Source organism: Periplaneta americana, chromosome 6 (genome assembly GCF_040183065.1).
Source record: "Periplaneta americana isolate PAMFEO1 chromosome 6, P.americana_PAMFEO1_priV1, whole genome shotgun sequence".
NCBI lineage: Eukaryota > Metazoa > Arthropoda > Insecta > Blattodea > Blattidae > Periplaneta > Periplaneta americana.
The window spans coordinates 140,964,690-140,989,038 of NC_091122.1; the positions used below are offsets into that span (position 1 = coordinate 140,964,690).

A 24,349-nucleotide genomic window follows, 5' to 3' on the forward strand; every position below is an offset into this window, starting at 1 on the left:
CGAGGATCTCCAAGATTTCTGAGAGTTGCAAATACAAGGACTACACCTCTCTCTACTTCACTGTTAGGACCTTCTCATGAGTCGTATATTAGAAATCATTCAATATGAAGCTTAATGCAAAAAAGATCGCATCATCGACTATTTAAGAGCAATTGCCCACAACATATCTTAATTTAAATGATACGCCCTCTCACAGAGTTACGATTATGACATTAGTAATGTTTGAACAAGATGCAGGAAATCATATGTTAATTAATATGGAGTTCATAGTGATATATTCGTTTTTTCAAATGGCCTTAGCCATTCGAAAATGGATCATGGCCATTAATTTTTTTTTTTTTTTTTTTTTACTCAAAACAATTTCAAGAACTGTATTCTAAAGTTATGACCCTTTCTTTCATGAAGCACCCTGTATATTATTTTTCCTTTAAGAGTAGTTTCCATAACAAAGAATGGATATTTATATCAAGACATCTAATCAACAGATTTAAACCAAATAATAGTAAACAATAACTGTATAAATAGTTAAAGAAATAAAACCACTGCATATACAGTGTAATTGAACAACAGACCTGCTTACTGTAAAATGAATAAGATGAAAACTACTGACATGATGTTACACCCTCTCTCAGGTGAAACTTGCAATACTTTCTACCCCTAACAATACTCTGGAAGTAAATACCTTCTCCAGCTATTTGAGGCAAAGCTTTGGAATATTATATTATACACATTTGCCTGTGCATCTTGATGGTCTTTATAATTGTTCTCGGATACAGTATTTTAGAAAAATGAAAGTCCTTTCTTTTTCCTTTATTCCTGTAATGGCTAGTTAAGGTTAGGTTAATTTTACAAGTAATATGTGTTTTCTGTAAACCAAAAAATTTTAGTCCGAAGTTTTTGATTGACGACATAATTTTGTAGAGGAAAATTTCTCTGAATGCAGAGAAAATAGAGTGATCTCTATACAATTTCGTATGTCATTTCATCTTGTAGAAGGATAATTTGCTAGAGCTGATTTTGGAAAAAAAAAAATGTCCACTTTTTCTTCCAAGTAAAGACTACTGGTTTTCTAGTAATTATAAGAACTCATTCTGTTTATACTTGTACTAGAAAAGTATAAAATGTCACTATTATGCAATAATGAAGTATTTTCCAGTTTAGCACTGTGCACTATGAAATGAGTTTCACTGTGCACATTACTCTGGATACGTAAATTATCAGTTATAGAATACAGAAATCTGAGTTAATGTTATTTGCTGTAAGCCATACATTCTCTTCAAAAACAAAATAAAAATTATTATAACTGTAAAATTAGGGAAAATGTTGAGAGGATCCCAAATTACTTTTTATGTACTTAAGTGCTATGATTTCATTTGTGATTGTTAGTATCAAAAACTATTTTAGCATTATGCAACACTGATTTAAATAATGTAATGTCACATTACATTAGACAGAAGTGAACTCCAAATCAAATTTAAGTTGCATTAGAGCAGATAAGCATCTTTATTGAAGAAAGGTCGTGTTTGTTGTAAAATATTACTACAGATTTATAAAACAATAATTCTAGCCTTCTTGTCCTAATTTTCTTTCAATGCAGTGCTTATATAAGCAAACAATGACATATGAACAATTTTATTACGTTATGTTTCACCCTGGTTATATTGGTACATGAACCACGAACTGCAATAGATATGCCAAAATCATGTAACTTAGATAGTTTCATTATAGAATTTTCGACAATTATTTGGAAAAGCATAGAATAGGACACAGTGTATAAATTAGATAGTGTTTTTCACTCATGGTAGATCCTGAACTATCATTTGCTATACCGAATAATATCTAAGATAGACAAACATACATGTCTAACATATAGTCATCAATTGCAGCAGTAATATTCTCTTAATGTTCGAGGATTGTGTGTAAGCCTAGACCTTTGCCTTTAACATGCCCATAAGAAGAAATCCGAGAGGCTTAGGTTTGGAGACTTTGGTGGCCATAGGCCTTTAGAAATTATTCGATTTTCGAAGAAGCTGGTTATAATCATGTTATAACTCAATGTCTTCTAACTGATTTACAGAATTTGTTAATAATTTTGAAGTGTATGTCTGTGTTTATTTTTTTTTTCATAAAAGATAGGTCCTATGATGCGCTTGTGTGATGTTGCAAGAGATATTCATGTGTCATGTGCAGATTTACTGCAAACTAGTCATTTGAGAAAAATGCAATGTCTAGGATGTCTTAGTTTTCGGCTACGAAGTTATGAAACTGGGTGTAATATATGATCCTTTTGCGAAGTCAGGCTCTTGCAATTCTTGCACCAAGAATGCAGACAAACTGAGCTTATTGTCATTCTTGCAATGGCCATGTTCCATTTAAATCTTGACTTGCAATGTCTATAAAGAGCAATAGCTTGGGGTCTTGTATGACTGAAACACTCTTTATTTAAATCTTTTACCAATTATTGTAATGTCATAGTGAAAGTAATCTATATTTACTGTTTGTCTCTTCAAGTTGTTTTGACGTTCTAAATGTTATATTCTCGAACCAGCACTAATTTAAATTTACAAACTTTATAGCCATTACAGAAATGAATTATATGCAATCATCATTTTGTTTGTTTTTCTTTTTTTCAAAATTATAAATTACATATTATTATCAATACTGTATTATACAGAGACACCAGTACAATCCATAACACTGTTGATTTGGTGCCGGTACTATGAGATTTAAACTTTGTATCTGCACCATTCTAGCTTTCTTAGCTTAATAGTCCCAGTACAGAAAATAAAATTGTATGTATACAGACTCAGTGGGGGGGGGGGGAAATCCAGTATTCAACAAACTGCAAATAGCAGAAAAACAGATAAAAAATAAATGTTCAGAAATGTGAAATGCAACCTATTTTATTACATTTGTCAACGGCAGATTATTATAATCAAGGTAAAACATTTTACAAAAGTTTGACAGAAAGCGACTAGTAACTTAACCATTTAGAAGTCATGATCTCTTGTTTTTTTTATTAGTGCATTGTTTATACAATCTCTACCAGACAAATAAATAAAACATTTCAGCTAAATGCTACATCACATTTAAGAAAATGCTGAATATTGCATTTTCTTTTGACATGTGACACTGATATGGGAAACAAATTCATACATTACTGGTACATAAGAATGAGATTTCAGAGAGTGAAGTCCTTCAAAAAAACTGCTTTTGTCCCATATCTCAGTAAACATTTATACTATTTTAATAGAGCTGTTTTACAAGTTGAACAAGACCTATTAAATCACATTATAGTCGACTTTAATATTTCACTGATAATTCATTATTCACACTTTCTGTAACTGACTCATATCACAAAGTGTACAATATTGTAATATATAATGTCACGGAACAAATAGATTAACATTAATCAAGTGTAATAATTATTGCCACAGATTTTTTTTAGTAGACATTATAGATATAGGCAGCCTGCCTAGTTCTCATATTAGTATTTAGAAACTACTTGTTTTTGAGTTGATGTATATTTGAATGTATTTCTGGTTTTAAATTGTAAGAATAATAAACAGTTAACAGTTTATATTTCATGCTTAAGGAAAACATTTTCACAATTATTACAGCTTTTTTCCTCATGAGGTATCAAATTTAAAACTAATTGCTTGTCATCTTCATCTTAATGTATTTGGTATGTATTTATTGTTGTTAACTAACGCTGAGTTCTTGGCAATAAAGTCATTAACCCTCTTGCTCTCTAATATAGGAAAGTGATATAGCAAAAAGTATAATGTAGGCACCATATTTTTATGTTATGGCAGTTATATCACCTATACACAGCCCTCAAAACTGTTTGGAGGACCATATCTGCCGTTGGTTAGTGGGTCCATTTGACCTAGTTGAAAGACTTGTCAGACAATTCCACCCACCTTATCCCATCTTCACTACTTAGGGGACACATGCATGCCATGACAGGTCAGCATGCTGAAATGGCATTTCTTTCATTTCTAATGGAACAATTATACTGCTGTGACTCATTCCCCATATATAATTTTTATTTAAAAAGAACCTTCTGAATTTACAGGCTACCATTAAGGACAAGGTAAAAAGAACAATGGTTACAATAAAAGGAAAGAAAAGGAGATCGGAATTAAATCTGTAAAGAAGATTGATGTTAAATAATAAAGTTTATAGCGCAAAAGATTTTCATAAAGTACACATGGTGTCTCCAAATTCTAATTGAGCCCCATTAGCACCTTTAAAATGTTCGATAAATATGATACAAAACTGCAATTAATTTAATTGTAAGAGTTTCAGATCCATGAATACTACTACAAATGAGCTACCTAAAGCATAACAGTTTTCAGCAATGTTATCAGTTTGTATTATACCTTTCAGCTCTATGGCAACGTGATAGTTCTAACTAAGTGTGCTCTTTGTATAATGGCAGTTGACTTGAATATAAACGTCAACATACATGCCCAATTTGGAGTCAGGCCACTAATGGAAATAACACTGGAGGAGGAGAGTTCGAATCCGGTGCTGTGGATTGGACTTCGGCGTAGCTCAATGGTGAGAGCACTTGGTACGTAGAACCAAGGACCCGGGTTCGATCCCTGGCGCCGGAGCAAATTTTTCTCCTCAAATATTAATTTGAAAATATGGTTTTTCTTTTTAAGTACGAAAACACCCAAATTACTTTAAACTCTTCTCTCCAAAAATTGGTGGGTTACGAAACAATTTTGCTAACAGATTCGAATTCAGCACAACTAAATCTGTACACATTAAATCACCATCACCATACATTTCGTCAGGGAGAAGAAAACAGTTTCCCCCCCCTCCCCCCCCCACAACAGTGTAATCCAGGCCAGGGAAATTGTTACATGAACTGCATGATGCATTATGACTCTTTGAAGGTAAGTTATATCTCTTCACTGAAGTCTTGAAGAATGAAAGAGTTCATTTCCCGAAACTTCGTTCGGTATCTTGTAACGAAGATTTGTTGCGAAAATTTTCCGATATTTTTTTGCCAACTGAAGAGAGAATTTAATGAACGATTCGTGCATTGGGTATATAAGCATCTTCATAGTGGACATTCTCCTCTTTATGATTTAACTAAAATAATTATTTACGTATTTTCTAACACATATATATATATATATATATATATATATATATATATAAAATAACAGAAGTAAATCTAAATATTGTAATTAAGCATTACTTCAAGTACAAATGCTTTATATTGCTTACAAATAGACATAATACTAGTTCAGAAGTCTTGAATTATTTTTACCTGGAAGACATTTTTCAAGCTGTGAAGAAAAAAAAAAAGCTTTTCTGTCAATCCTTGTGGAGAATGGCATAACACAGCAACTTAAAATATGAAATTTTGACAAGGCTGCATTACAGATGGAAATGCTACAGCTACAGATGACAGGGGAAAGGGCAGAAAAGGTTGATGTATCATTTTGATACTCTGTTGACATATCCTAACTCGTGCAAGTTTTCAAAATATGAGTTGACAATGTTTGCGTCGACATGTGTGTGCGATTTTGTGAAGAACAGGTTCAGATCTAGAAAAACGAATGAACACTTGGGGACTGTTTAACCATTGCTAGAACTTCGTACACTCCGGACTGTGAAAAGATTTCACAAAGCAAGACATGCCACTTCTCTCACTGATGAGGTTGGGTGGGTGAATTATATATTTCAAACATGCATCATTGATTTAAAAATCTGTTTATTTGTGAATGTATTGTATGTACACACTTAACTGGTTGAAATGAAAAAATGCGTGGAATATAATACTAATTCATGATGCTAATACATATCACAATTACTTTATATATATATATATATATATATATATATATATACACACACACACACACATACACAGATATATATATATACACACACACACACTTCTGTGCAATTAGACGGAGTAACCAATCAAAATAAGACCAGCACCACTTCACTCAACCATATGTTTGGACTCCAAAGCCCCCTTTATTGCGATATTACCATCAGTCTGGATCCCAGGGAAAAATAATTGAAGACCCCTGAACTAATATATGTCTATTTATAAGCAATATAAAGCGTTTATATTTGAAGTAATGCTTAACTACAGTATTTAGATTTACTTCTGTTATTTTATATATGTTACAAAATACGTAAATAACTTCATCATCATTCTTCCACTGGTGTTCTCAAGCCATCTCTTTCTTGGACGACAAAGATCTTTTGCCACGTGGGTGATATTACATGATGGCTTTAGGGATCCGTGTTCTAGGCATACTGTCAAGATGCTTCCGCAGGGTCCATACTTCACTACCATAGGTAAGGATAGGTCTTGCCAATGTATTGCATAATTTTATGGCTGTATGTTTCTCTACTAAAGGTGGTTTGAAGACTGTATTAATTATACCCAAACATCTGTTGAAATGTCCGGTTTTATCTTGTATCAGACTTAATTTTCCCTTCAACTAGTTTCTGGCAAGAAGAAAGTAAGTCCAGTGATGGGGCTGGCATCTTTAAGTTTCTGCACAAGCTTTTATACATGGGTCATTCAAGTGGCAACATTTGATTTAACAACAAAGAAAACATTTTTGGAACAGTCACATTGATGCAGCGCTCAGAAGTAATCTCCTCCAACATGAAGAACCTGCCTCCACACCTCATGGAGACGATGGATGCCATCCACAGCATCTTGTACTAATCTTCGAAAAGGTCAAAATCACGTGGGCTCATATCTGGGGAGTATGGAGGATGCTCCAGAATTTCCCAGTTCCATCTGCGAAGTAAATTAACTACAAGGGCAGCTATGTGAGAGCGAGTACCACCATGTAGCACAATAGGATGAGAATTCAGGAGATTTGGACGTTTATGGCGCACAGCTGGACGTGAACAGTGTTCCAGGAAGTAACTGTACTATGCACCATTCACATGATTTCTCATAGGAACTGAATGCGTGACAAGGACACTGTCAAAATCATAAGCAACAATGAACATGACTTTAAGTGGATCTTGTTCTTGCCAATACTTTTTTGGCCGTGGGGAATCACTGTGCAGCCACTCATTTGATTCTCTCTTCAATTTTGGTTGGTAGCATCAAACTGGTTTCATCTAAAGTTATATGTTGAAGGAAACGCTCGCCTTCACGTCCATAGTGTTCTATGTGCAATCTTGCTATCACCAATTCCATTAACGCTAAATAACCTCGTAGTTGATACAGTGTCGTTAAATAACCAAGTTAATAATATATATATATATATATATATATATATATATATTCATTCTAGTTTTGTACAGGTGTTGTGGTTTTCTTTAGTTTGTTGAATCTTACATGGACTCTAAACACAGATGCAGTAAATGAAAGCTAAGATATATTGTGGAATAACTTTGCATTATGTAATGTAAAATCAAAACAACTTTGTTCGGATAAAACTTACCTTTATTATAATATACTTTTCAAAATAAAGTATAAATAATATTTTATGATGTACGTTACACTGAGATTTCACTGTATTTAAATTTACTTACATCAGACATCCTTATAACCTCCCTTTTAAAGAAATAATTTTCAATGCCATATAGCCTAAAATCTAATTGGAACCTAACTTATTTTAGATATTTTCATAAAAATCAGTTCAGCCATTATCGAATAAAAAAGTAACAAACTTACAGACAGACATACAAACAAAAATTTCAAAAATACTATTTTCTGTCTCAAGATAGTTAATTATATATTGCAAGATCTTCATCTAAGCTGACATGTTTCTTCTCTCTTTAGGACACACATCAGTTTTCAGAGCAATACAGAAGACAGAAACAGTAATGGTTTAATAAGAATTTTAAATGAATTCCTTGCTGATTTTTGTGATATTTTGTGTTGTTTCATACATTATCTTTGAATACAGCATGTGTTATAAATCGTCATTTTTATAATGTAGCCGAGAAAAAAATATCGATAATAATGCATATATCTTTATTTTTTAGTTATAAGCAGAAATAATAAATTCTGTTAGATTCACATTAATTGTCTAATAAAAATACAACTTCATAGTGTGTGCATATCTAAGCATATCAAAACTTACGCAATTACATAAATGTTATTTCTCATCTGAAAGCATAATGAAACACAATTTTACTTCGGTATTTTTCTTTGGCACTGTTACAGAAATCAATGTTGTAAATTCTCATCAGGACAATAAGAGAGACACACACAGCCGCTCTCTTATTTCCAGTGCATTTTAATTTTTCGCATGGCATATTTATTTGAAACTCGGTCATCTTCTATATTAACTAGAATAAGAAACATTTACAATAACAGTAAAAAACATTGATGCTACAATATAAATATAGATGTTCACTATTATAAAACCCACAGTTAAAAATATGCAAGTTGTAATGAAACTTCAACAACTCTTTGTATGTAAAGCTAATAATAAAATAATATCCATTAAAATTATGAAATACTAACATATATGATAAAAAATAATATAAAATGAGATTCATTTAATGTACCTCATCAAATCACCACACTCGAACCTATATGGAATGTGGGTATTTCTATGTGGAGTTCGAGTTAAGGCGCTTCTGCAAATCAGCCCACTTCAACGCATGTTAGTACTGTTGCCTGGTTGCGAAATGTAATGTTCAGCTCTGCAGGATGCTGCTCCCATGGTTCCCCATCAACCTGAACTGGTGTCAAAGCTTTCAGTTTAATCTGTGATAAAAAAGAAATGGCATTAATTACAAATATTTTGTATATCACATATTATTATGAAACTGGAATGGTGACATTTATATATTACTTGTTACTTGTTATTTTAAAGACTCTATATACAAATTATGATTTTATGAAACTTCACTAATGCAGCATGTGGAAATTAAATAAGACAATCATTAGAGATACCAGTGATACACCAAGAGGCCATAATTCTTTTCTCAATTGGTTATTTTACAACGTTTCATCAACTGCTACTAAGTTATCTAGCATCTGAATCATATGAAGGTGATAAAGCCAGCAAAGTAAGTCCAGAGTCCGGCAGAGAACGTTACCCAATACTTACTCTTAATGGGTTGAGGAAAAACCCCGGAAAATACTTCAACCAGGATTTGAACCCAGGCCTGCTCGTTTCACAGTCAGGTATGCTAACCATTACTCTACAGCAGTGGACAAGAGGCCATAATGCATAGGTCGGCAATGCATCGATTGCCATGCCATTTCAGGTAGCTTGCGGAAAATTTTAATAAAGCTGACTTATTGGTACTCCAAGCAGTAACCATTGAGTTGGGATTCCTCCTAAGTGCCTGAGTCCATCCTCGTGCACAGTGCAAACTGAGAAGCCAGAACTCATAGCTGAACTAGTGTATGTACATGTGTCATTCCAACTGTTACTCTGCTTTGTTTTGTGACCTTTTCTGTGTGACTTTTTTTAGTGTCATTAGGACTGTGTGCCTGATTTATTGCGAATAACCTGCAAGAAGAATAATTAATCAGAGTGGGAACATGATTATTTTTTTACTGCAGTAAATCGCAAGTGAGTGTGTTTATTGTGCAAAGTCAACATCTCTTTGGGAAAGAAAGATACTGTGGATAAACATTTTAACACAACTCATTCAAAAATAAATGCTGAGTTCCCTCCAAACAGTAACATCAGAAAAGAAAAGGTTAAGCAGCTTAAAAATCGACTGACTGGCCAACGATCTTATTTAAATAATCTCAAGGAAAAATTGTTCCGAGGCCGGGTATTGATCCCGGGACCCTTCGCTTAGCGCATGAATGCTCTCCTGACTGAGCTACCCCATGAACTATACACGACACTGTCACAATTTCTCCTTATATCCACACAACTCAAATGGGCTGACAAGACGCCAGAATCCAACTGTGAGCGCATGCAAATACTGTGTGACTTAAATTGTGGCTTTCACAGATTCCCCACAGCCAAAAAAGTATCAGTAAGAACAGGATCCCTTAAAATCATGTTCACTGTTGCTTATGATTTTACAGTATCCTTGTCACTCATTTAGTTTCTGTGGGAAATGATGTGAATGATGCATATTACAATTATTTTCTGGAACACCATTCATGACCACCTGTGCGCCATAAACGTCCAAATCTCCTGAATTCTCATCCTATAGTGCTACATGGTGGTGCTCGCTCTCACATAGCTGCCCTTGTAGTTAATTTACTTCGCATATGGAACTGGGAAATTCTAGAGCATCCACCATACTCCCCAGATATCAGCCCATGTGATTTTGACCTTTTCGCGAAAATGAACCATGGAACCTTCATGACATTGTTCGCACTTAAAAATTTACCACAAAGAGCTTATTGATGAATGATGCAATAGTAGGAGATAAAATGTGGGAACATTTAACCTTTTTGGGCAAGTCCAATGAAACCGTTACGTCGTCATGTGAAAACAGGAGGCGCATCAGTTGTTATACCAACTAATTTTTGTGTTGGGATCTCGTTGCACGTAAGGAAGTCTTCCACAGATAAAAATATATCCTCTCCTCATGTACTGCCTTTTAAAGGAATTATTTTAAGGAGCTCTTCCTTTACTGTGAAGTCGTTAAAAACCATTTGGATGAACAAGGCTACTGGGCTGTGTCACTGATACCTTAGATTCATCCAACTGCATTGAGAAGTAAGCACAGCGTTCCAAATGTCTCTTCAAAAGATGAGTAACATTTTCTGACACTTTTTTCAACACGTCTAATAACTGTTCAGGCTGACAGCTGAAGAGAATTTATGGCAGACATCTTTTATTTATTTCTAAACTTTCCAAAGAAAGAGTCTGCAGCTTGTAGAATACATTCTTTAACATACTCCTCATATTCGAAAGATTTTTTCTTTTTGCAATAACCTATGGTATTTTGTAAGAAGCAAGTGTGGCAGCTTGACTTCTGTCAGTGAATGTTGTTACATAAGATTGCAAATCTAGCTTTCAGGTAGTAGCTCCCTGTAAAGCAGGTTCGAATAATTTCAAGGAAAAATTGTTCCGGGGCCGGGTATCATTAACACTCACTCACCTGAACACAGGAAGCTTGTCCTACTCTGTATGGTTGTGAAAGTCCGACTTGCAGTTGGGCAATATGGAATGAAGAATATAATGCAACTACTTCCAATTTATTATCATTGTAGCTTTGTGGGGCAATATCTTCATTGTCTGAGAATGCATAAAAATAGCTTGTGAGAGATGAAAGAGACAAGTAGATGTAATGTTATCACAATATCATTTGAAGTGTATGTACTAGGGTTGATTCCTATGCTGTAGCCCTGACCCACTTACAGTTGAGGTAAGATTATTACCTCATTTTTCCACATAGTTCCCTAATAGATTGATGCACTTCTCCCAGCGATGCTCCAACATTTCCACAGCTTCCTGGAAGAAGGGTTGTCCAACCTCTACAAATCACTTGTTTACAGATTGCATAACTTCATCATTGGATGAAAGTTTCTTCCCACACAAGTGTTCTTTGAGTTTTGGGAATAGCCTGAAGTCGCTAGGTTGCCAGATCTGGTGAGCAGAATGGATTGTACAGCAATTCAAATTCTGCTGTTGAAATTGCAGCCACTGCACCTAAGGACTTGTGACTTGAAGCATATCTTGGTGGAAAAAAAGAACCTTTCACCTCAACTTGCCACAACATTTCTACTTGATAACATCCCAAAATTTTTCAATTAAATTTGCATAATAAAGGCCTGTTATTGTGGCTCACCCATCTTGCAGTTATTTTTTTCATGTCCAATTCCTTTACCAAAATATTGTGCACAATATGGTATGAGAAGTCTGTTTCCTCTACTATATCCCTGATGGTGACTTATCGATCTTGCAGCACTAAATCATGCACTTTATTGATGTTTTCTGGTATTGTGACATTTCTCGAAAGGCTGCTATCATGTTCATCTTCACACGATGTTCCCCTACATTTAAATATTCGACACCACCTTTTTACTATACCATAAAATACAGTACATTCTCCCAAGGTACCTGTCATACCTTGGTGAATTTGAGATGGAGACATTCCCTTTTGGAGGTATTTAATCACAGATCTTTGCTCGACAGGCTATTTTTTTCTACCGATACAGCACCTCTGGTGGCCACTTGGAACACCTACTATGAGAATGCAGAATGTATAGACTTGCAACTTGGCATGTAGCCATAACACATTTCAGTCATCTGTGTGCCACGAAATACAAATTTTAGTTCAATTAGAAATAGATCAGGGCTACAGCATTGGGATTAACCCTCGTATATACGAATTAGAACTGCATACGATTAAGTGCAAGATGAGCACAAAAGACAGTGCATATGAAGATTCCACTGCAAGAATGGTGGATGTCACTTTTTCGTCGGAAATGAACCAAGACTGTCAATGCATAGCTTAAGACATATAGAATGTACGTAGAGAGTTACATGGCATTAACACTGATAGTCATTGTCCAGTAATGATCGGAAAATCACAGTTAAGCTTTGAGCGCTAAGCATTTCAAACTTTCAGTCGCTTCTCCTTCAAAATGTATTCCAAATGACATCCATCATTCTTGCAGTGGACTCTTCATATATAATATTAATGTATTTACTTTCAATAGATATAAAGAACTTCCTTTCATGCTAGATTACTGTACAGTGGGTACAATCTACATCATTACAGCCTGACTCATCAGTATATGAAATGAGTGTAGGAAATGGAGAGGAATGTTCCTGAATCTTTGTTAAGTAGTTGGGTTTTATCGGTGTACAAGACGCACTTTTCTGTTTTCAAAATAGGCCTTAAAATTAGGCTGCGTCTTATACAATGGAGGTAGACCTTAATGTACTGTTATTTTTCATAGGTGCTTGCACTCTAGTTTTTCCCTTCCAAGATCTTGGAATAGCTGTCATACCAGGAGTACTAACTTCACAGCCTTTTGATGTTTCTTTAACCAAACCATTTTAAAGTGTTCATGAGAAAAGAATAGAATAAGTGGATGATGGATACCAATGTGCATCAGCTGACTCCAAAGGGAGTGTTTAAACAGCCTATACTCAAGTTTGTGAATGGGTCTAAATATCCTGGTCCAATGTCAGTGAGAGCTCACTGTTGTGAAGTCGTTTTTTAATTGTGGTATCAGCAACACTCTAGATGGAAGTGAGGATCATTTTCTCTATGAATCTGAAGATGAAGATTCCTGTTCTAATGGAGAGTTTAATGGATCCATGAAGAAGAAACTTACAATGACAAAGATGGAAGAGAATTTAAAGGCTTCTGAATAATTCTTAATATTAGTTATATTTTTCTTTAAATGTGAGTTTTTTGTGGAAAATTTCTTTCAATTTTTGGGGTGCGTCTTATACACCAACAAATATAGTAGTTTGTATGGGTGGCATGAAGTGATTCAATTCTCGACTATGCTATGTAGAACAGCCAGTCTGTCACTGTCAAAGAATTAACCCTTTGCATACCAGGCTTTTGCATCAGGAAATTCTTTGCATAATTTATTCAAATTATACCAAATTAATCTAAATAATTATTGCCAAAGAGCTTAATTTAGGATGTACGGCAGTTCAACAGAAATCAATATTGCAACACAACATTTGAAACTATTATCTACAGTAGAACCCCGCTAATCTGAACATGCCAAAAAAAAAAAAAAAAAAAAAAAAAAAAAAAAAAAAAAATATTTAAACTGAAATTCGATCAATTTAATGCTACAGGATTTACAAACTTAAAGTGTACAATATAAAGTGATACTTATTTTATTAGTGAATGGATTAGACTCCGAAATTAAACAAAGGGGTGGATAGTGAGGAGTGTGTAGGGTATTAAGCATGGTTTTTCTGCTTGCACTCCTGTCCTCCGCTTAATCCAAAATTTCGATAATCCAAACAGGCCCCAGTCGCAATTAGTTCAGACTAGCAGGGTTCTACTGTATTTATTTATATAGTAATGCTGAAATTAATTAATTAGTAATGTAACTGATACCTGCACCCATATTCCACAAATGAACACCTGCTCCCCACGAAGGGATGTTAAGTACCACTATAGATTCAATTGAAGGAAGTTCAGCTTTCACGCCATCAAGATACACTTCTAAGCGCTGGTCCAAGTCCCGGAATCCTCTCTCCATCACTTGTTGTGTTCCATATGTTAGATATAACATCTAGCAATACATAAAATGGTTATCTGAAAGACTTCAGTCCTGAAGATGAAAAGATTGTCTGAAACTTTATATTTTTTCAACTACTAAAGAGTACACATTAATAAACACTAATACAATGAATTTATGTCATACATAGCAAAAGATAACAATATTACTTGGAGAAAGATCATATATGGGGTGGCCCACAGGTCAGTTTCATTTTCCTGAGCATCTTCTTCTTCCTCATTTTGTGGGATTGCATGAGCGTCATCATGAAGGTGTTGAGCCACATTATGTAGAATAAAACAACACAAGATAATTGAAAGCACTCTTTATGTAGCTATTCTTATTTTATTTTGTAAAATGAGAAAGTGTTGCTTTACCTAGCCAAAGCATCTTTCTATTACAACTCATTTTTTTGTTATGCACTTATTGTACAATCTATGTTCTTGAGATATGATATTTCGGTATGGTGTCATGAGCCTAGGGTCAATTCCATATCTATTATCATCACCAAAAAGTAGTGCATTCATTACTCCATGAACATCAGAATTCTTCCATATTCATGAATCATATACTGACCCAGGACACTTCACATCTACACCTGTCAACTCTTCTTTAGAATTACATGTAGCAATGTAGCATGCAATTATGCTTTATGCTTCATTTCTTGTAATGTAGTTGTCTCCGTATATGCTTGTTTTTTTTTTAATCATCACATGTTTGCAAGTATGTTGACAGTTGAAGGAAATCTGATCCACAGATGAATCTTCTTTACTATCGCATCCATTCCTTTGTAAATTCTATGAAGCAGAGTGACTTCTATTTGTCCCCCTGGAGCGGTGGGGCACAGGCTGGGGACTGTTTTTGCACATAGACTGCTTGTATGAACTCATTGTACTACCTGAAATTAAATGGTGTGTATGTGCATGCCTTAAGGCCCCTCATGCTACAGATTCCCCTGTGGGCTGCCCCCCAAACTCCCCTACACTCTACAGAATCCCTTTGCTACCTTTCTGCATAGAAATCGCTACAGTCCCTCAACCACAGGTTCCATGAACACTATGAGCTCCAGGTGAGCATGCACAGTACACAGCACAACCACATACAATGGGGTCCAGTTCAGTGGTGGTTCGCACTCACATCGGAGCAAGTCCAAAATATGTGAAAGGAGATGATGGTGATGATGAAAGAGAAGTGTAATTATGATGGCGAAATGAGTGTGAATGAATGAATTGAAATGGTTCAGGCCTTTCGGCCCCATACATAGACCACTTAAGTGGACTCATTGTGCCTCAGATAAGTGGAAAGTTTACCTATGTCCCGAACCTCTTTGAAGACCAGGATTGTTCTTGGGTCTGCTTTCCTTATATCCTCTGGTTCCAGCCTATCCAAGCCCAAGAGGACATATCTGATTGTTGGACAAAGGCTCACAATCACATAATATGTAGAGAGAAGATTCCATTTCTCTCCCACTTCCTGCCTGTGGGGTCTGTAGTCAGTCCCATCACACGCAGGTGTTTCCTTAGTGTTGTGTCCTGTTAGTAGGACTACAATACCCCTAAGCTGCACATGGTTAAAGGATAAGAATATCCTACCAATATTTCTGCTAGGACCTCAATCAATGTTTCAGCTTGCCCAGCATTAGTGAAATTTCTCCACAGTGTGCCACGCTGGTGTATCACCATTGCGTGATTTCCCATCTCGCCCTCAGTGGAGTAATACCAAGAACAGGTTTCGGACCCATGAAGATATTTGCAGAGCCCTCTCTCGCCAACCTATCGGCAGTTGCATTACCTCTAATCCTCGTATGTCCTGTAGCATTACAGGGCATTGGGAACAAATATGATCCAGTGTCCTCTGGCATTGCCATACCAATTTGGACACTATTTTGACTGCACTTAATCAGTGCAGATACAAATCCAGCCCTTTAAACCAAGACATTTCTAATAAAATATATGCACAGACTAAAATAGCAAATATTTCGATCTGGAACACTGTAGTATAGCAACCCAGAGAATAAGATAGCCTTGTTTTGGGCCCATGAATGTCAGCCCCCGTCCCATCATAGTCTTTGAACCGTCCGTTTACTAAACCAGACCCTTGACGTGGTTAGGAGTCCTTGAGCCAAAAGTCCACCCTTCCGTGGGTGGAAAAAAAACTGTATATGGCTCAAAATTATATTTAGGCCCCATAAAATCACATCCCATTGCAAGAATTGACTGAGACTTCTGAAGCCTTGACAAATGCTCCTTTAACAGATGTTTAAAGAACCAGCAGCCCAAACTCCAGAGTTGATGTGCAGCAGCCACTCTGGCCTCTCTCTGAACTATCAAGTCCAGAGGAGACAGGCCCAACGTGCCTCAAGGGCACTAAGTGGAGAAGTGCACAAACACACCAAGCGTTGGATTTCAGTTAGCATATTTTTGGCGGCCTGTGTCAACGCACCAGGCAACCAAACTAAAGCTGCACAGGTGATAGAAGACCTAATGATAGAGATATAGAGCCAACAGACCACTTTGGGCCTGAGTTCCCAACTCTTACCAAAGGCTCTTTGAAAGAATTGCAGGTTTTAGTCACGTTGTACTCAATTGCTCTCTCCAAGTCAGCTGAGAATCCAAAATAACTCCAAAGTACTTGAGCGACATAGAGTGATGCAACAAAAAGGTCAATCTTGTCAGGATTGACCAACAGTTTCACCTTGCTACACCAACTGTCCACAGTTTTAAGAGAAATTTGAACAAGTTCCGACACTGTGTCAGGAAATTTGGTCACGATCATAATCATGTCATCTGCATAGCCTTGGGCATGCATTCCACTTTCACTGAGCTTGACAAGCAGTTCATCAACTACCACGCACCACAGAAGTGAAGATAAAACTCCTTCTTGAGGGCATCCCCTGGGAATAGTAAAGAACAGTGAGCAATGATTAAGTGATATTGTCATCTAGCAGACCTCTAGAGAAGCCATAATCGACTGGATCACTATTTGGTTGACCTCATGTCTAGTAAGTCCTCTATAGATGAAGCCATGAGACGTAAAGTTGAAAGCCTCCTCTATGTCCAAGAAGACAGCCATAGCACGCTCTCCATGATCCAGCACCTTCTTAGCCCACACCAATAGCCGATGTAGTGCTGTTTCAATGGACTTGCCAGCCTGGTAGGAATGTTATTAGGATGCAGAGTGTATGCCAGAGCTTGATTCCTAATAAGTCTATCCTCCAACCTTTCCAAAACTTTCAAAAGGAAAGAGGTCAGACTAATGGGTTTATAATCCTGTTCCTGCTATAGCAAAGCCAGATATATCCATCCACTCCTGGGCTCTAAAAGGGGCCTAATAAATGAATAGCCCACTTAATATTCTTTAAGATGACGATATCAGCTGCAGTCCACCAATCCAGCTTAGCTGGTCAGCAGGCCTGGCTAGATACCAACTCCTCTTCAGTTACCTGAGATTCAGGAAAATGCATCCTAAGCAAAAGCTATTTCCAGATTACTCACCATGTTCTTCTCTAGAGTTCCACATTAGGGAGCTCTCTGGATTCTCAGGTTCCCTTAACTGAGCCCCTGCAATGAGAGTTGACCTATTTTCAGATTCCTCACCATGTTCTTCTCTAGAGTATCCCATTAGGGAGCCCTCTGGATTCTCAGGTTCCCTTAACTGAGCCCCTGCAATGAGAGTTGACCTATTTCCAGATTCCTCACCATGTTCTTCTCTAGAGTATCCCATTAGGAAGCTTTCTGGATTCTCAGGTTCCCTTAACTGAGCCCCTGCAATGAGAGTTGACCTGTTTCCAAATTCCTCACCATGTTCTCCTCTAGAGTCCACCATTAGGAAGCTTTTTGGATTCTCAGGTTCCCTTAACTGAGCCCCTGCAATGAGAGTTGACCTGTTTCCAGATTCCTCACCATGTTCTCCTCTAGAGTCCCCCATTAGGAAGCTTTCCGGATTCTCAGGTTCCCTTAAATGAGACCCTGCAATGAGAGTTGACCTGTTTCCAGATTCCTCAAAATGTTCTTCTCTAGAGCCCCCATTAGGAAGCTTTCTGGATTCTCAGGTTCCCTTAAATGAGCCCCTACAATGAGAGTTGACCCATTTCCAGATTCCTCACCATGTCCTTTTCTAGAGTCCTGCGTCAGGGAGCTCTCTAGATTCTCAGATTCCCTTAACTGAGCCCCTGCAATGGGAGTTGACCTGTTTCCAGATTCCTCACCATGTTCTTCTTTAGAGTATCCCATTTGGAAGCCCTCTGGATTCTCAGGTTCCCTTAACTGAGCCCCTGCAATGAGAGTTGACCTGTTTCCAGATTCCTCACCATGTTCTTCTCTAGAGTATCCCATTAGGGAGCCCTCTGGATTCTCGGATTCCCTTAACTGAGCCCCTGCAATGAGAGTTGACATGTTTCCAGATTCCTCACCATGTTCTTCTTTAGAGTATCCCATTTGGAAGCCCTCTGGATTCTCAGGTTCCCTTAACTGAGCCCCTGCAATGAGAGTTGACCTGTTTCCAGATTCCTCACCATGTTCTTCTTTAGAGTATCCCATTTGGAAGCCCTCTGGATTCTCAGGTTCCCGTCACTGAGCCCCTGCAATGAGAGTTGACCTGTTTCCAGATTCCTCACCATGTTCTTCTCTAGAGTATCCCATTAGGAAGCCCTCTGGATTCTCAGGTTCCCTTAACTGAGCCCCTGCAATGAGAGTTGACCTGTTTCCAGATTCCTCACCATGTTCTTCTTTAGAGTATCCCATTTGGAAGCCCTCTGGATTCTCAGGTTCCCTTAACTGAGCCCCTGCAATGAGAGTTGACCTGTTTCCAGATTCCTCACCATGTTCTTCTCTAGAGTATCCCATTAGGGAGCCCTCTGGATTCTCAGGTTCCCTTAACTGAGCCCCTGCAATGAGTGTTGACCTGTTTCCAGATTCCTCACCATGTCCTTCTCTAGAGTCCTGTGTTAGGGAGCTCTCTAGATTCTCAAGTTCCCTTAATTGAGCCCCTGCAATGTGAATTGACCAGTTTCCAGATTCCTCGCCATGTTCTTCTCTAGAGTCCCCCATTAGGGAGGTCTCTGATTCTCAGGTTCCCGTCACTGAGCCCCTGCAATATGAGTCAACCCGTTTCCAGATTCCTCAGCATGTTCTTCTCTAGAGTCCCCCATTAGAGAGACCTCTGGATTCTCAGGTTTCCTTCACCGAGCCCCTGCAATATGAGTCGACCTGTTTCCAGATTCCTCACCATATTATTTTCTAGAGTCTCCCATTAGGGAGCTCTCTGGTTTCTCAGATTCTCCTTAACTGAGCCTCTACAATGAGAATTGACCCGTTTCCATATTCTTCACCATGTTCTTCTCTAGAGTCCTCCGTTAAGGAGCTCTCTAGATTCTCAAGTTCCCTTAACTGAGAGTTGACCTGTTTCCAGATTCCTCACCATGTTCTTCTCTAGAGTCCTCCGTTAAGGAGCTCTCTAGATTCTCAAGTTCACTTAACTGAGAGTTGACCCGTTTCCAGATTCCTCACCATGTTCTTCTCTAGAGTCTTCCGTTAAGGAGCTCTCTAGATTCTCAAGTTCCCATAACTGAGAGTTGACCTGTTTCCAGATTCCTCACCATGTTCTTCTCTAGAGTCCTCCGTTAAGGAGCTCTCTAGATTCTCAAGTTCACTTAACTGAGAGTTGACCCGTTTCCAGATTCCTCACCATGTTCTTCTCTAGAGTCTTCCGTTAAGGAGCTCTCTAGATTCTCAAGTTCCCTTAACTGAGAGTTGACCTGTTTCCAGATTTCTCACCATGTTCTCCTCTAGAGTCCTCCGTTAAGGAGCTCTCTAGATTCTCAAGTTCCCTTAACTGAGAGTTGACCTTTTTCCAGATTCCTCACCATGTTCTTCTCTGGAGTCCTACATTAAGGAGCTCTCTAGATTCTTAAGTTCCCTTAACTGAGAGTTGACCTGTTTCCAGATTCCTCACCATGTTCTTCTCTAGAGTCCTCTGTAAGGAGCTCTCTAGATTCTCAAGTTCCCTTAACTGAGAGTTGACCTGTTTCCAGATTCCTCACCATGTTCTTCTCTAGAGTCCTCCGTTAAGGAGCTCTCTAGATTCTCAAGTTCCCTCAACTGAGAGTTGACCTGTTTCCAGATTCCTCACCATGTTCTTCTCTAGAGTCCTCTGTAAGGAGCTCTCTAGATTCTCAAGTTCCCTTAACTGAGAGTTGACCTGTTTCCAGATTCCTCACCATGTTCTTCTCTAGAGTCTTCCGTTAAGGAGCTCTCTAGATTCTCAAGTTCCCTTAACTGAGAGTTGACCTGTTTCCAGATTCCTCACCATGTTCTTCTCTAGAGTCCTCCGTTAAGGAGCTCTCTAGATTCTCAAGTTCACTTAACTGAGAGTTGACCCGTTTCCAGATTCCTCACCATGTTCTTCTCTAGAGTCTTCCGTTAAGGAGCTCTCTAGATTCTCAAGTTCCCTTAACTGAGAGTTGACCTGTTTCCAGATTTCTCACCATGTTCTCCTCTAGAGTCCTCCGTTAAGGAGCTCTCTAGATTCTCAAGTTCCCTTAACTGAGAGTTGACCTTTTTCCAGATTCCTCACCATGTTCTTCTCTGGAGTCCTACATTAAGGAGCTCTCTAGATTCTTAAGTTCCCTTAACTGAGAGTTGACCTGTTTCCAGAGTCCTCTGTAAGGAGCTCTCTAGATTCTCAAGTTCCCTTAACTGAGAGTTGACCTGTTTCCAGATTCCTCACCATGTTCTTCTCTAGAGTCCTCCGTTAAGGAGCTCTCTAGATTCTCAAGTTCCCTCAACTGAGAGTTGACCTGTTTCCAGATTCCTCACCATGTTCTTCTCTAGAGTCCTCTGTAAGGAGCTCTCTAGATTCTCAAGTTCCCTTAACTGAGAGTTGACCTGTTTCCAGATTCCTCACCATGTTCTTCTCTAGAGTCCTCTGAAAGGAGCTCTGTAGATTCTCAAGTTCCCTTAACTGAGAGTTGACCTGTTTCCAGATTCCTCGCCATGTTCTTCTCTAGAGTCCTCCGTTAAGGAGCTCTCTAGATTCTCAAGTTGCCTTAACTGAGAGTTCACCCGTTTCCAGATTCCTCACCATGTTCTACTCTGAGTCCTCCGTTAAGGAGCTCTCCAGATTCTCAAGTTCCCTTAACTGAGAGTTGACCTGTTTCCAGATTCCTCACCATGTTCTTCTCTAGAGTCCTCCATTAAGGAGCTCTCTAGATTCTCAAGTTCCCTTAACTGAGAGTTGACCTGTTTCCAGATTCCTCACCATGTTCTTCTCTGGAGTCCTACATTAAGGAGCTCTCTAGATTGTCAAGTTCCCTTAACTGAGAGTTGACCTGTTTCCAGATTCCTCACCATGTTATTCTCTAGAATCCTCCGTTAAGGAGCTCTCTAGATTCTCACGTTCCCTTAACTGAGAATTGACCCATTTCCAGATTCCTCACCATGTTCTTATTTAGAGTCCTCCATTAAGGAGCTCTCTGGATTCTCAGGTTCCCTTAACTGAGTCCCTGCAATGAGAGTTGACCTGTTTCCAGATTCCTCACCATGTTCTTCTCTAGAGTATCCCATTAGGGAGCTCTCTGGATTGTCAGGTTTCCTTAATTGAGTCTGCAATGTGAGTTGACCCATTTCCAGATTCTTCACCACGTTCTTCTCTAGAGTCCCCTGCTAGGGAGCTCTCTGGGTTTTCAGGTTTCCTTAACTGAGCCTCTGTGATGTGAGTTGACCAATTTCCAGATTCCTCACCATGTTCTTCTCTGGAGTCTCCCCATTAGGAAGCTTCCTGGATTCTCAGGTTTCCTTAATTGAGCCTGCAATATGAGTTGACCAGTTTCCAGATTCCTCATCATGTTCTTCTCTGGAGTCCCTCTTTAGGGAGCTTTCCTTAACTGAGTCTCTGCAATTTCAGTTAACCCATTTCCAGATTCCTTACCATCCTCTTCTCTAGAGTTTCCCTTAGGGAGCATCCTGGTTGTTTTGTTCTTTGGGTAAATATTGTTTCTACAATAATGGAGGAATTGAAGTCACTGTCCCTAGAACCCTCACGGAAGCAGAAGGCCTAAGTACAAAGGGATTCGACCTGAAACCCCAAGAGACTGTTCACGACACTGAATATTTAAGTACCCCAGTGCCATTCAACCCTCAACACCTTGGCTTGGATACAGGAATGGGAGGCGATAAGGATAGGATAAGGCAGACAGGATGTTGTAGGACACACTTCGTCTGGCACCTCAGCTGAGACCTGTCCAGCATGGGAGCCCCTGCCAGTAGCTAGCTACGGCTGGCATAGCCCTCAGCATCACTGGAGCACACAAACCTCCTCGCCCACACGGACAGTGTTACTTTAAGGCGGTGTCCCCTGAGGAGGAAATGAGTGAGAGGTCCAATACTGATAGTTACCGAGCAATTCTGCTTCATTTTGTTTTGAAAACACCTCGGGTGAACCTGAACCAGTTGTTCCAACCAGGTTTTGAAATGGGCCCGATCATTTCATGGTTACACATGCTAATCATTACTCCACAGCGGTGGATGACAGAGTGGCTTGAATCACACCACTTCGGTTTGAAAATGAGGATCACTGACATATCGTAAGAATATTTTCTTCACTAGATAAATCTGCACGTCTAGTTTTGTTAGATTTCAATAGAAAGTGTTGCAATACTCAAGCGACAATTTCTTTCTGAAATCTGTGAAGGTTATTACAATCAAACTGATGCAGAATCTCTGCGAGCTTTATAAACCTTTCTCAGTTCATCAAACGCATTGTACTCATCCATTGTATTTAAAACACTAAATGGAATCACCTATTGAGGTTACTCCACAAATTACGAGCAATTTCTCTTCTTGCTCTTGTTTATGTATACCAAAATCACAGTAATTATTGCTCTGTGGCAGAGCACGTTGAGAAAGCTCTCTTGGAGGGGAATATTGCTCACAGAGTACAGTATGTCACCCAGTGGGCGTGAAATTTTGTTGGTGGGCTCATCAGACCCTATTGTTGTTGTTTTTTTTTTTTTTTTTTTTTTCAGACTGATAACTCTGAATATTACCTCGAAATGTTTCATGAATCGTTGCTAGAACTGGAAAACAGTCCATTCTTTGAACACCTGCTACCAGTTTGTCTTCGGTTTTGTGAATGAAACAGGTTTACAGTAATAATGCATTTTTGCCAAATGACTTAGGACCACCCTGAATTTTTTAGAAGACCTATGACAGCATTTGACAATCTACACATATTTGGTATGCATGAAGGATTATCTTCATATATCACCAAAACAATTTCCAATACTACAGTCGCCCTCGGTAGCGTAGTTGGTATAGCGCTGACCTTCTATGCTCGAGGTTGTGGGTTCGATTCCGGCCGAGGTTGATGGCATTTAAATGTGTTTAAATGCGACAGGTTCATGTCAGTAGATTTACTGGCATGTAAAAGAGCTCCTGCGGGTCAAAATTCCGACACACCAGCGATGCTGATATAACTTCTGCAGTTGCACAGTTAAATAAACCATATTTAAAATATCCAATACTACAGTACATGAAATATGACAAGTTGATCAACACAGACTGGAAAACATATCTCATTATATCATAATCTTGTATTAATACAGACAAACATAGTGCATTCATTATTACAAAAATTAACAGAAGAATCAGTTTTGAAACCATCATACTTTCCCCATAAAAAATCCCACTAGAATCAGTTTTACTATATACATGGGCAGATTACTACATAATCCAGAATTTCAGAGTTTTACTAAATCCTATTACTGTATTTTCTCGAATATCCCGCACACCCCATTTTGGAAGTGGAGAGGAGGGGATTATAAAAATAAAACTTTCAACAAATGTATTCACGAAAATCACAAATGCAATTCACTTAACAATAAGTTCATCCTGGAACAGGACGCACTTCAAATCTATCCATCCTATGTGCACACACACTGCACCCATGTCAGCTGTTATACTGGTAATAGGCCGTTTACATGATATCCTACAACATTAATAGCATGCATCACAATTTCCATGTTCCTCCGCTTCTTTAATAATTTTAAGTTTTTTTTTGCTGCAAGTAAAGGTTCGCAATCTCAATATCTTTAGTGGTACTCATTTTCAGAACTGAAAATATAAGATGCACAAACTATACATTTATCACACTTGAACTTGATTATGACACATGTACTGCTAATGCAAACACCATTTAACAATGATAATTGAA

At 38.0% G+C, this 24,349-nt stretch overlaps 1 protein-coding gene across 2 annotated transcripts in view; it reads right to left on the reverse strand.

The window, feature by feature from the left end:
• Positions 1 to 4,843: 4,843 nt before the first annotated feature.
• Dgkepsilon (diacylglycerol kinase epsilon) overlaps positions 4,844 to 24,349 on the reverse strand; it is a 44,438-nt gene continuing 24,932 nt past the window's right edge. For both annotated transcript variants that reach the window (XM_069829125.1, XM_069829124.1), the window contains 3 exons: positions 13,978 to 14,155; positions 11,041 to 11,177; positions 4,844 to 8,725 (listed from right to left, as the gene is read on the reverse strand). In XM_069829125.1, the coding sequence (XP_069685226.1) occupies positions 8,603 to 8,725; positions 11,041 to 11,177; positions 13,978 to 14,155 (438 nt within the window). In that variant the 3' untranslated portion in view covers positions 4,844 to 8,602. The remainder of the gene's footprint in view (positions 8,726 to 11,040; positions 11,178 to 13,977; positions 14,156 to 24,349) is intronic.